Raw genomic sequence first — 13,949 nt, forward strand, 5'->3', positions numbered from 1 at the left:
ACTTCCACAACCTGCCTACTGTCATCATCTGATTCGCTACTATCTGAATTACTGCTGGCACTGCAAGCTGTCGTGCTCAGTTCTGTGTCCTGATCCATTTTGCTTTTCTTCCTTATGAAGAACTGTTGAATATTCTGGTTTCTTTTCATACTGCAATAAAGCTAGAACAGCCGGAACTTTACGGAAAACAGCCCAGCAAACCACTATCTATTCCCACATGGCTTTCATTCAAATAAACATGACCAATTAAAGACTAAAATAAACTACTGCGCTCAACCTAAAAGCCTTAAAAAGCTGGCTTGCTGGTTAGCCAGCTATCTACCATCGAGGTATGGAAGCATGCTACAGACCCCCTTAAAGAATTAGCTTTCATGAGCCAGCAAAGAAATGCTAGCTACCTTCTAACATTGCATTAGAACAGTATATCATGAAACAATGCAGAAAATCTACGCATTTGCAGAAGTACAGCTGGCTACAGCATTCACTTAATGACAGGCAGCTAGCTAGCTAACGTCGGCTAACCGTTAGCTAGCTGCCTGGTGAGCTTTGTAGTTCATTATCAAGCTAGCTGATGTTAGCTAGCTAGATAGAAAGTGGCTAGCTAGATAGTGTTGTAAACTAACTCACATGCTAACAACCAATTACACACATAGAACAGCTGTTTCTTGGCTATATCAAAACATGTAGTTATATTTTTGAAGTCAGTCAGTCCCGACTCCTGCGCTGATTTGAACCACTGATATATCAAGAAAAGTCCTGTCTTCGACCTGGTTGATTGCCAATCATAGACTTGGATTTTCGGGTGGCACCTGGGGTGGCCAATAAAATCTCCAGGGTGGCCCGTGCCCCACAAAGCCCCCCCCCCCCCCCCCCCCCCCCTCTGGCCCCGCCCCTGAGGTACTGTATGACTGTACCTCTATATTACTACTTTTGCAATAGTGAATCACTTGCATGGTGTCATTGTGGTAAACATGGAATACCTTATCATGTCTTTGTCTTATTGCTGCCCTTTATGTCAAGCTACTGCTGCAAGTTCACTGGACTTGCACACTGGTACAAAATGTCCCCTGGAAACCCATTCTTCACTGGGCATACTTCTCAGACAGATCTTAAAAATGGAGAGCATTGAATGTTTAAAAAAAAAAAAAAATTCCAGTGCTATATAATATAATATATACACTTCCTTGCTATGTGGCACACCAAGGGGAAATGAGCCTTCACTACAACTACATGCCTAGAGTGCTGTGAAGAGGAGAACTGTATGGTGGAGGAACAGACATGCCCTAGAGCAGCGTTTCCCAACCCTGCTCCTGAAGGCACACCGTCCTGCATATCTTCTATCTATCCCTGCTCTACCTACCTGACTGAACTCATCAGTGGCACTTTTGATTAGCTGAGCACACCTGATTTAGTCAAGCAGGAAGGATACATAGAAGATATGCAGGACAGTGTGCCTCCAGGAGCAGGGTTGGGAAACACGGCCCTAGAGTAATGCTTGATGTGTCTGTATCATGCTGAGCAGTGTGGCTCAGCAAAGCCAGTTCTTCTTCACTTCTAGCACTAAAGAGAATCACTGCTCTGAAATGATAAAAATGGTCTGTATCTCATATATGGAGCTGGATCTTTGACAGCATCGTGATTCATCTCTCTCTCTCTCTCTCTCTCTCACCCCCCCTCTCTCACACACACACTCACTCTCTCTCTCACATACACAACTCTCTCTCAGAGAATCAGAGCATCAGGTCTGTTACTGTTGGAGACCATTCTGTTTGGCTCTTTACTCCTGTACTTCCCTGTAAGTAAGATTAAAACATTTTTTTCAAATTAATGCACTGCATTTCAGATTATGTAATATGTGGTTTTTTTGAGGGGTGGAGGGGGCATGGGATTTGCTGAACCTCATGTAAATCTGCTTTGTCATAGATTATTGATCCCAATCTGACATTTTTTAAAAAATCAGTTTGCTGTAATCAAAAATGAAAAGGTTTGTTAATGCATTCCTTGGCAGGAACATTCCTGCTCAGCACTTGAAAGTATTTCAGACACAGTTAAAGAGGCAGATGAAACACACAGCTCAGCAGCATGCAACATCCTCTGCATGGGTCTTTCAAACCACACCATAATTCCACTGTCTCTGTGTACAGCCAAGGCCCCCAAATCCTTTGATCTGACTGCACTGCCACCCTCTAAACTGCAAATACATACAAGAGGGAAGCAAAGTCTGGATTGACAAAAGTCTGGTACGAGGACTCTGCAACCCTTAAAGTCCCACCAAAGAACCCGCAGGAGAATCCAAAAGGGACCTAGACACACAAGTTATATGGCTACCATAATGAGTCTGAGTATGACGTTTGAAACTAATTAAAGTGCATTTTTGTGGTATACAGATCCTCAGATGCCATGTTGCCAAACGGATACATATTGAGCTGGATGTAACTCAGTTGCACTTATCTCTCTGTCACTTACTTCTCACAGGTCTTCATCCTGTACTTTAAGCCCAGTACTTTCCGCTGTATCTTGCTTCGCTGGGTTCGCCTACTGGGTTTTGCCATTGTTTATGGCACTGTCACACTGAAGATGTACCGGTCTGTATTTCTTTCACCCTCTGTTTCTCTCCACCCAATATGCTTTTTAGTGTTATGGCACTCAGTGTAACTAGGGGAAGTAGTAGAAAAGAATGTGTAGCTGTGAAATCCAGTTTGTGTATTATAGTTTGATAGAGTGTCAATAATAGCTATGTATAATCTGAATTTAGTTATGAATTTAGCTGTGAATAATAGCTAAATATAAAGTGAGACAGTTCAGTGCAGTTTATGCATCAATGCATTAGATTATTGTTATACCCTTGGAAGCTGAAACACACAATGTTACAGCTATGGCAGTGAATAACAGTTTGTATATTTCACTTTTCCTACAGAGTGCTGAAGGTGTTCCTGTCACGTACCGCCCAGAGGGTACCCTATATGTCCAGTATACATCTGTTGAGGATGCTGGGGGTGATAGTGCTAACAGTCAGCTGGTTTTTGTCTGCCTGGACTGCTGGGGTGCTGCAGAATCGTGATCGAAACATTCCTTTGTTAATTACTTCCACCACCTCAAATGGGCAGGGTTTCAGCCTGTGTGACCTGGACCGCTGGGACTACATGATGGCCATAGGTGAGTGACATACTGGTCAGAAATTACTAGAGGAACCTTCAGGCTACATCTGGATAGGTCCCATTCCGTCTTTGTTTTCCTGTGAAATAACTGTGTGTTCCTGTCGTCTGCCCCCTGCCCTTTTCTCTATACCTTCAATTCTTTTGAATGTCAGTGGTACTCCAAGAGAAACTGGGAAGCGTACCTTGCTGCTCAGCTCTTTTTCTCTCTTTCTCCCAGCGGAGTTTCTGTTCCTGTGCTGGGGCAGCTTCCTGTGCAATGCAGTGAGGACAGTTCCCTCTTCCTTCCATGAGCCACGTTACATGGGCATTGCCATCCACAATGAGCTGCTGCTTTCATCCACTTTCCATCTGCTCCGGTAAACAGCACAAAGTCACAGCTTATAATGGCTACTACACTCTGACCTACAGTACCCTTTCTCATCACCTTGGTTACTGTATACCTAAATCTTGAACTCAAGCTGCACACTGTAGTGGCCCAAATTATAAGTTAGTTTTCCCTCCAAAATATGTTTTAAGAATACAAATTGTCCTAGATTTGCAAAATACTAATAGTTGCTAAGGAAGACAGCACTGGATAGAGACCCTCAGCAGACATTTTTATCCATTTTCTTCTTGAGGTTGGAACTGCTAATTGTGCATTAAGGACAGTGCACCCTGACACTTTCAGCCAACACCTATTTTACACACAATACATCTCTCTACTACAAGAAAACCCTTTTTGTCTAAAGTAAAAAAAAGAAAATCAGGGTTATCTATTTATGTGGATATAAAAGGAGGTAATAACAAAGCGGAAGGAATTAATTTGAAACATGCATAATCATGGTTCATGTCAGAGCTCTCCAACTGGAGGCAAATGGTTCTTGGCCTCCACAACTTGTGTGACAGTTATTAAATAATAAATAATAAAGCAAAGTTAAATGTATTGCTTTTCAAAATCCATTGCTCTGGTGCAGTGGCAACCCTACCAGAAACAGAACTCGCATCTTGCTCCCCTGGGCTGCAAGAGAAGTGGTCCAGGAGTTGACTTCATGCAAAGGCAGCAGTAGGAGATCTCCAACAAAAAAATGGAATCTTCAAGATCCAAAGTGTTTAAGCATGTGTTATGACTACATGAAATTAAAAGTGAGCTATTGTGTACCTGCTTGACTGAAAGTTGATTAGTGAAGTTATCAATGTGACCAAGCATTCAACATGGTCATCATCAAACAATAGGAAGCCATAACCATGAGAAATAAAGCATAGCAGCAACAAACACTGAGTGCATACCGAGATAGTATTCACATCTACAACGTAAATGCATGCAAATTAAAACTATCAGTAGCAAACACATTTAATGTGATGAATAAAAAAGTTGGAAGTTTTGTCCTGTGACTTGCACCAGCAAGGGAAACTTAGTAATGAACATGACCAGAAAATCAAAGAATTGGAAACAAAACTTCTGAGTGTAATGGATTAAATTGATCGATGAAAACAAATCAAGACATAGTAATTTAAGAATAGTGAATTTAAACAAAGGAGAAGAAATAATATTTCTTGCGAATCTGATTTCTGCGAATCTGAAAAGGCTCTGCCTTACCTACATTACCTGGCAACCTATTCCATGTATTGATAACTCTTTGTGTAAAATAATATTTCCTTATATCAGTGTGGAACTTACTCTTAACTAGTTTCCATTTATGTACTCTTGTTTTACAGACTGAACTCACCCTAAAAAATCTATTATAGTTAACCTTATTGAGTACTTTTATAAATTTAAATACCTGAATTAAATCACCCCTAAGCCTCCTCTCGCTTAGTCTAAATAGGTTAAGTAACTTGAGTCTTTCCTCGTAGCTTTTATATTTCATGCCAGGAACTAATTTAGTTGCCCTTCTTTGAACCTTTTCAAGAACTTTGATATCTTTTTTTATAATGTGGTGCCCAGAACTGCACACAGTATTCAAAGTGAGGTCTAAGGCATTGTATAATTTCAATATAACCTCCTTAGATTTATACTCAGTACTTTTGGCTATATATCCCAGCATCCTGTTGGCCCTTTTTACTGCTACAGCACACTGCCTAGATCCTGTTAAGCTTGGGTCAACTATTACTCCCAAGTCCTTTTCAAATTGAGCACATTCTAGTTTTTTTCCACCCATGAAGTAGTCTTGTGTAAGGTTCTTATTTCCCACATGCAAGACTTTATATTCATCTAAATTGAAAGTCATCTGCCAGGTATCTGCCCACTTTTGGATGCTGTTTAGGTCTTCCTGTATTACCTTAGTTGATTCTATACTGTTGGCCAGACCCCCTAGTTTTGTATCATCTGCAAATGTTACTACTAACGTCTGCATCAAGATCATTTATGTATATAAGAAATAGCAAAGGCCCCAACACCGATCCCTGCGGGACTCCACTTCGTACAGGACCCTGCTCTGATACAATTCCTCCCACAGTCACAGTCTGCTTTCTGTTAGACAACCAACTTTGAACCCACTCAGTGATAGCTCCTGTAATTCCTGCAGATTTCATTTTCAATATATATGAACCTCTCGTGCGGAACTTTGAAAGTCCAAATAGATAATATCATAAGTTTGGTTTGAGTCCAAACATGCTGTAGCTTCCAGGAGGTTTGTTAAGCATGACCTCCCTCTGCGAAAACCGTGTTGGCTATCATTTAAGACACCATTTTGTTCCAGGAATAATTCCAAATTATCCCTAATGATGGATTCCAGTATTTTGCATGCAATACAAGTTAAAATGACAGGCCTATAATTTCCTGGATCAGTTCGGTCTCCTTTCTTGTAGATAGGTACTACACTGCCATGTTTCCAGTCATCTGGCATTTCTCCAGTTTTAAGGGATTGCTTAAAAATAACTGTCAGAGGCTTGTAAACCACCTCTGCTAGTTCTCTGAGAACTCTTGGATATATTCCATCAGGGCCTGCTGCCTTATTTGTTTTAAGTTTTTGAAGTTTATCTAGTACTTCTGCATCATTTAAATCCGTATCCTCCATAAGTCTGAGAACTGACTGCACCTGAAGGCATATGCGAAAACACTTCACTAGTGAAACTCTCCACAAAGTAACTGTTTAGTGTATCAGCAATAGCTTTTTTATTATAAACCATAACGCCATCCTTATTTTTTATTCCTCTTGTTTCATCCTTAACTATACCTTTTCGACCGTAATATTGAAAAAAGCATTTAGAGTTGCTCTTTGCATCTAGTGCAATCTGTCTTTCAAAACACCTTTTAGCTTCCCTTATTTTTTTCTTAACTTGAGCTCGCATATTACTGTATTCAATCTTATTACCATCTGAGCTCTCCAACTTGTATTTTCTAAATAATTTCCTTTTTTGTTTCAAACTGTACGACTTATTCATCCACTGTGGATGCTTCTTTTTCAGTTTCCCTTTTCTCACTTGCAGAATGAATTTACGCTGTACATCCAGAATAATCGTTTTAAATATGCACCACATTTCTTTCACAGTTTTACCATCTAGAAGAGGTACCCAGTTTATATTCCTTGTATAATCACGCATCTTAATAAAGTCAGCTCATCTAAAAAAAATTTTTAAAAAACTTGCCAAAAAAACTTCAAATGTAATTGAACTATGGTCACTTGTTCCAAGTGGTTCCCCGTCCTCAATACTGCCGATTCTATCAGGATTATTACACAGAACTAGATCTAGAATTGTGTTCTCTCTCGTAAGTTGAGTAACAGATTGTATCACAGTCTGTTACTCAACTGTAAAACAGTCACTTACAACATCCAAAAACTCTTCCTCACATTTACCTTGCCCTGACACAGCTTCCCAATTACTTGAAGGGTAATTGAAGTCCCCCATTACTATTGCCTCACCCTCCTGACATGCTAGTTTAATGTTATTAAACAGCATACTGTTAACACTGCTGTCTGAGGCTGGTGGCCTATAGCATACTCCAACATTCAGACCTTTTTCATTTTCCCCCAATATTTTAATCCATATGTCTTCACTAACACCAAGGGACTCCATTCCTGGAATTTCCTGAATATTAAGATTATCCTTTACATAGAGAGCTATGCCTCCTCCTGTTCTACTGATTCCATCTTTCTTAGCAGCTTGTGTCCCTCTACGTTGTACTCATCCCCATACCCTGCACCAAACCACGTCTCTGTAATCCCAACAACATCATAATTACTATCACTCATAACAGTTTCTAGATCGAAAATTTTATTTTTTAAGCTTCTATCATTTAAACAGAGGAATTTCAGGGTACCACGTGTGTATTTCCTGTCCTTCACCCCCACCCCCAGCTGCTCAGAACCACCCCTATTACAGTGCTGCTCTGACTGATTTACAAGCATCGTTTCCTCACTACTAATAAAATATTTAGCCATGGTGTGTTCTATTCCGGCAGTCTGTCTATCCCTACCCATCTCACTGTATAACCTCCCTGCCCCCCAGACCCTAGTTTAAATAACCCACTGCTACCCTAAGCATACGCTGGCCCAGTGCAGCTGTACCCCTCCAGTTCAGGTGCAACCCGTCCCGCTTGTACAGGTCACCCCTGTTCCAAAAGGAGTCCCAGTGCCCCATAAACCTGTACCCCTCTTTCCTACACCAGGTTTGTAGGCACATGTTAAACCTCCATATAAAGGCTTGCTTCCCTTTGCTTGCACATGGTACTGGTAGAATTCCAGAGAAGACTACCGTGGAGGTTCTGCTCCTAATCTTCCCTGCTAGGCTCAATAAATTTTTCTTGCAGAACCCCGAACCTACCCTTTCCTATGTCATTGGCTCCAACATGGACCATGACCACTGGATCCTCCCCCGCTCTGGCCAGGAGCTTCTGCACTCTCCAGGAGGTCTCCAACCTGGGCACCAGGCAGGCAACAGACCATGCTAGACTCCTTGTTGCGCGAACACACTATGCTATCACCTCCGTGAAGCTGGCCCCCCATGTCATCAGAAAATTAATGAAACTATTGCTGTTAGTTTGTGCTGCGTTTGTGCCAGTTTGTGCCGTAAAAATCATTGTTTGTGCTGTTAAGGGTTTTAAGTAATTAAACTTTACATTTTCTGGCCAGTCACATCACTGAGCCCCCCATCATTGTCTAAATCGCTCCAAAATGGTCTCAATCGTTTGTGCTGTTTTGTGCCGTTAAAAGAAACATTTGTGCTACTACGCTTCTGATGCAATAAATGCATTTCATCCACAACCTCACATATTTCCGTTAAAATAAACACTTCAGGATAAAATTGACTTTGGCAGCACTCCCCCTTCCACGTTTCAACAAATGGAAACTACGTTACCCTTAGTTCTAGCCTGTATAATTTCCATGACTAGGGTTTGCACCCCTTTTGCCTGTTTGTTCCCGGCAGCAGCTCTAACCCACAGGTGAGTCTTTTAAACTTTTACAATTATCACATTTCGTCTTAAAGTGAAAATCTTAGTTACTTGGTTGTTATATTGGCTAACACAATTGCTTGTTTTCGTGTGCACTCGAAAACAAAGCGTTCGTGTTCGCTTCATTATAGTTTTAGCCTACACAATCCGAACAACAATAAAACAATGCTATAGGCCTACATTGTCATTACAATATCTTCTCTCCTTCTACAGGACTGAATACAACACAGCAGCCAGGCTGATTTGCACCAACGAAATAAACAGATGCAATTTAAAACTGAGTCTGTGTATTATTTTACAACTTGCGCAAATAAATATATTGCCGCACTCCCCCCACCCCCCACGTCCTCATAGCTAGACGAATCAGACTGGTGAAATATCAAGTCAAGTTATTTATTGTCATTTCGGTAATATATAGAAATTGGAACGGAAATGCAAGACACAATATGGACAAAGTTGTAGATTTGTATTTACTTCACAGTACAGTTAGGCATGTAGGCTATTTTATGTTGGGCTACTTGCTGTTGGCCACAATTAAACTAAATCAAAGAGGAAGATGGCGGACATGGCGGAACATGCGGAGTGACCAGCGCAGCGCAGCGCTGCACAGCTCCCAGACGCTTCCCATTAATATTGATTTAAATACAGCTTACAACCCCATACAATACGGAACTTAAAAGCACCCTGGTTAACGAAATTGAGAATCTTGAGTCGTTTATTGACAAATACTATTTCGATATGTCTGCCAAACCAGATCACAAGAGATCGAGAGAAGAATTGTCAAGTGCAAGCGAACCAGAAATTGAGAGGACTACTGCGTTAACAAAAACAGATCGCGCAATGCTGGAAGCCATGCACGAACAAATAAAACGACTGAAGAAACTAGATCTCTTGTAAGAAATGACAAAAGATATAGCTGAACTCAAGTCGGCGGTTGACTTCACAAACAAGTTAATGGAAGACTTAAATGAGGAAAACGCAATCCTTAAAAAACAGTGAGTACCTTAGAAAACGAGGTGGAGAAGTTCTCTAACAAAAATAAACAAATGAAAGCCGAAACACTTGACCTGAAATGTCGAAGCATGAGAAATAACATCGTGATCATGGGAATAAAGGAGTGAGACTCTGAAAATTACACCGTGACGGAAAACCTGGTGAAACAATTCATGAAAACAGAGATTAAAATGTCCGAGGAGCAAGCGACTGAAGCCATAATTGAAAGAGCACACAGGCTCGGCCGCAGAAAAGATAAAAAAAAAAAAAAAAAAAAAAACAGGCCTGTTGTGGCGAGATTCCTCAACTTCAAAACAAACATAGACCTATTGAAACACGGAAGAGAAGTAAAAGGTACACAATTCTCGATGTATGAGCAATTCCCTCGTGAAATTATGGAAAGGAGACGCATCCTCTAACCAATAATGAAGAGCAACGGCGCAAAACAACAAAGTGCGCTTGACTGTGGACAAATAATAATCAGCTGTACAGGGACTCAAAAGTTACACCATGGTTGTGAGTAGAAGACCTTTTTTTTTCCTTCCTTTTCTTTTTTTTCAATTTTGATGAGATGTGAATCTACACCATAGTCTTTGGACAAGCCCATTACTGTTGGGTAGAGTTTATTAATCCAGTTGGAAGAGAAGGTAGTGTTGAGAGACTGTTGCTGTTCTTTGGTTGTTGCCATTTTTGCCTTATTATGCTTCCAAGCCCACAGGGCTGGGAAGCATATTGTTTTCGTTCTGTTTTTTTTTTTTTCTTCCTGTTTTTCTCCCAGGCCAAACATAAAGAAATAAAAGTCTGATTTACACCAAATTTGGTAGTCTTGTCTGTCATTATATGAACTTGTGCATGGAAACTTTTGGAGCACTATCTTCCTGATAGTGAGTTTTTCCTTGCCACTGTTGCCTGAGGCTTGCTCTCAGGGGGTCTCATGCCTAGGAACAGTGAAAATGTGCGTTGTTCCAACTTGTGCTGTAAAAAGCGCGATACAAATAAAAATGAATTAAATTGAATTGAATTAATTGTTATACATCTTTTTTACACCTTTGGGGCTTGGAAGCATTTGAGGTAGCTTGCGACCTCTAGTTTTTTTTTTTTTTTTTCTTCCTGTTTTTCTCCCAGGCCAAACATAAGGAAATAAAAGTCTGATTTACACCAAATTTGGTAGTCTTGTCTGTTATTATATGAACTTGTGCATGGAAACTTTTGGAGGGGGCCAAAGGCCCCCTCACCCCGACATTTACAAAAAACCTCTTTTTTTAGGGGGTTTTTCTAAGCGATAAGCCTCCTAGGTCGTAATTCTAGGGAATGTGAAAATTGGTCCTGGATATAGCCCAAAGGGTCTATTAATCAAATTGCACGGGGTTTGTGGATATCTGCTATAATTTGGACGTTACCTGGGTGTAAACCCCACCTGACCCCGACAACGATGAAAACACATTTTTCCCACGCCTATAACTCCTAAACGGTAACAGCTATTCACACCAAACTTGGTAGGTTTGTGGCATATGTGTATGCAAGTCTGTAAAAATGAATTAAATTGAATTGAATTAATTGTTATACATCTTTTTTACACCTTTGGGGCTTGGAAGCATTTGAGGTAGCTTGCGACCTCTAGTTATGTTTTTGTTGTTTCTTGTTTTATATTTCTGTTCATCTCTCTTCAAAGAGAAAGGGGGGTTGGGTTTGGGGGCCAGTGTTGTGGGAAGGGAGGGTGGTGTAGATTGAGGAGGAATGCATATTTCTAGCTGATATGGGAGGGCAGTGGAGGGACAACATCTTGCATCTTAAGGTATCATTTCACATCTTCCATCTTCTTCAAAAATGTATACATTCCAAGATTTGATCATGATATAAAAACATCACAAGTTTTAAACTTAAGCCTTTAAATAATGGGAAGTGAGGAAGTTATTATTGCAAGCTATAATTGTAATGGCCTAGCAGATAAAAAAAGACAAGTATTTACCTGGTTAAAACATAAAGAATACCCGTTTATCTGTTTGCAAGAAACACACTCGGTAACTTCAGATGAAACTGTTTGGAAGGAGGAATGGGGTGGTCCAATATTGTTTTCCCACGGTTTAAAAAACTCAAGGGGAGTCATGATCTTATTTAAAAATAACTCAAAATCACTTCTCAAGCTTCAGAAATAGATTCTCAAGGAAGATGGATCATTTTAAACATAACTGTTGAAGACAAGCAAGTCTGTTTGATTAACTTATATGGCCCAAATAACGATGATCCAAACTTCAAGTTAATTTATAATAACATAAGGGCTGCAAAATTTACAAGTGATTATTATATAATGGTTGGAGATTATAACATAGTTCAGAATACTATTATGGATCATAAAGGTAGTAACTCAGTGTTTTGTGTTTTTTTTTCTTTTTCTTTTTTTTTTTTTCCCCTCCACATGTACTTATACATACATTTATTTTGCCCATTTGTTGATCCAGCCATAGCTTGTCCTTTCCACCCTGTTTACGGGGAGGGTAAGGGGGGAGGAAGGGCTGGGGGGGCTAGAGGAGGGAGGAAGAGTGGGGGGTGGCTAAAGGTTGGGGGAGGGGTCTATTTAAAAAAAAAATGTGAACAGACGTAATATTGCCCAATGGCTAAGGGAAATGTCATCATGCCTACACAACACTTTTGAAAAGGACTGGGGTCCATTTTTTGATTTTGTTGAGCAGAGTCATGTGGGTGAAATATTGGCTAATGAAGAGAACTCAGGTTAGTATTCTACAGCTTGTGAACAATTGAGTAATTTTGTCTGTTCTACGCTTTTGTCTTAGATGTTTCCTAAATATTGGTTTTTTTACTTTTGATGTGGTTATTATTTGTTTGACTTATGTTTTCTCTGTTGCTGTCGTTTCATGTCTTACATGTATATATACATATTTCTGCTTATGTCTTGTTAAAGAAGAAAAATCAATGAATATTGTTTAGAAAAAGAAAAAAAAGTCTGCAAACAGCTAGCCTTGAAAAAAAAAAAACAACCAAGTAACTAAGATTTTCACTTTAAGACGAAATGTGATAATTGTAATTAAAAGTTTAAACGACTCACCTGTGGGTTAGAGCTGCTGCCGGGAACAAACAGGCAAAAGGGGTGCAAACCCTAGTCATGGGAATTATATAGGCTAGAACTACAGGTAACGTAGCTTCCATTTGTTGAAACGTGAAAGGGGGAGTTTGTGCTGCCAAAGTCAATTTTATCCTGCAGTGTGTTTGTTTTAAAGGAAATATGTGAGCTTGTGGATGAAATGCATTTCTTGCATCAAAAGCGTAATAGCACAAATGTTTCTTTTAACGGCACAAAACGGCACAACCGTAGCACAAATGATTGAGACCATTTTGGAGCAATTTAGACAATGATGGGGGGCTGAGTGACATCACTGGCCAGAAAATGTAAAGTTTAATTACTTAAAACCCTTAATGGCACAAACGATGATTTTTACAGCACAAACCGGCACAAACAGAGCACAAACAAACAGCAATAGTTTCATTAATTTTCTGATGACACGGGGGGCCAGCTGTTTCTTGCTTTGTTTTATCTGGTAGCAAAGGCAGTGTACTGACTCTTGAAACAATATCGGGTGGACAAGCAGTTGTGTTACTGTAGGAAGAGTCAAGCTATGGTAATTAACTGCATTCATACAAACGAAGACATTAACAACACAGGTATATGTGTTTATGTTGGTGACCTTATCTAATGATACACAGTAGCTTGTGGGTGCATGCTAGAGGCCAGGACTGGTGGTAGTGCATCGCTCTCACTACTGACAATGAATGACTGGCTTCCCAAATGTCCTGTTTGTTGGTATACATTCCTCTGTATATGCAAGTCACTTCACCCAGTACTGTCATGGAGGTGGGAGATTCTCCAAGTTTTGAAAATTCGAAGCGTACACACATTGTGGCCCTTAACATCGCCACAATGCATCCTCGCCTACCTGCCCACCAACATCCAATTAGGGACACATTATAATACCAGGTGAGGTCTATGTGGAATACTTTCAAAGCAGCAAAAAGGGGCAATTAGATGAAAATGGCAAGAAAAATATGAGTAGTATTAAGATAGAGGGTATATGAATTCAACTTATGTGCAAATGATATACGTGACCGGTAAGTTTCAAATTTGTCCGGTAAAATAAATTCTTTCCGGACATTGGACTGGTAAGAAAAAATCCTAGCAGAAACCCTATATATAGCGTGGAGAGAGAATGTAGCAAATTGCTTGTGTGTTACAGAATGTTGTGTGTCTCATCTTGTCAGTAATGCTTATGCTGAGCATATTTCTGGCCACATCAAAAATATGTGGTCCAACAAAAGGAACAGGTTTCCAATCGGAGTGGTCAAGTCAGAACTTAAGTTTGATTGAACATCAAATTGTCATGTACTGAATTCCCAGTACTTATCGAGGGACAAAG

The 13,949-nt window shown here is 40.1% G+C and overlaps 1 protein-coding gene across 1 annotated transcript in view; it reads left to right on the forward strand.

Moving 5' to 3' along the window:
• Positions 1-13,949, forward strand: part of si:ch211-156l18.8 (probable G-protein coupled receptor 158) — a 167,008-nt gene that overhangs the window by 135,807 nt on the left and 17,252 nt on the right. The window contains 4 exon segments of the mRNA XM_036555211.1: positions 1,727-1,795; positions 2,476-2,585; positions 2,918-3,156; positions 3,376-3,514. Of these exon segments, the coding sequence (XP_036411104.1) occupies positions 1,727-1,795; positions 2,476-2,585; positions 2,918-3,156; positions 3,376-3,514 (557 nt within the window).

The sequence above is a fragment of the Megalops cyprinoides genome, chromosome 1 (assembly GCF_013368585.1).
Source record: "Megalops cyprinoides isolate fMegCyp1 chromosome 1, fMegCyp1.pri, whole genome shotgun sequence".
Taxonomy (NCBI): domain Eukaryota; kingdom Metazoa; phylum Chordata; class Actinopteri; order Elopiformes; family Megalopidae; genus Megalops; species Megalops cyprinoides.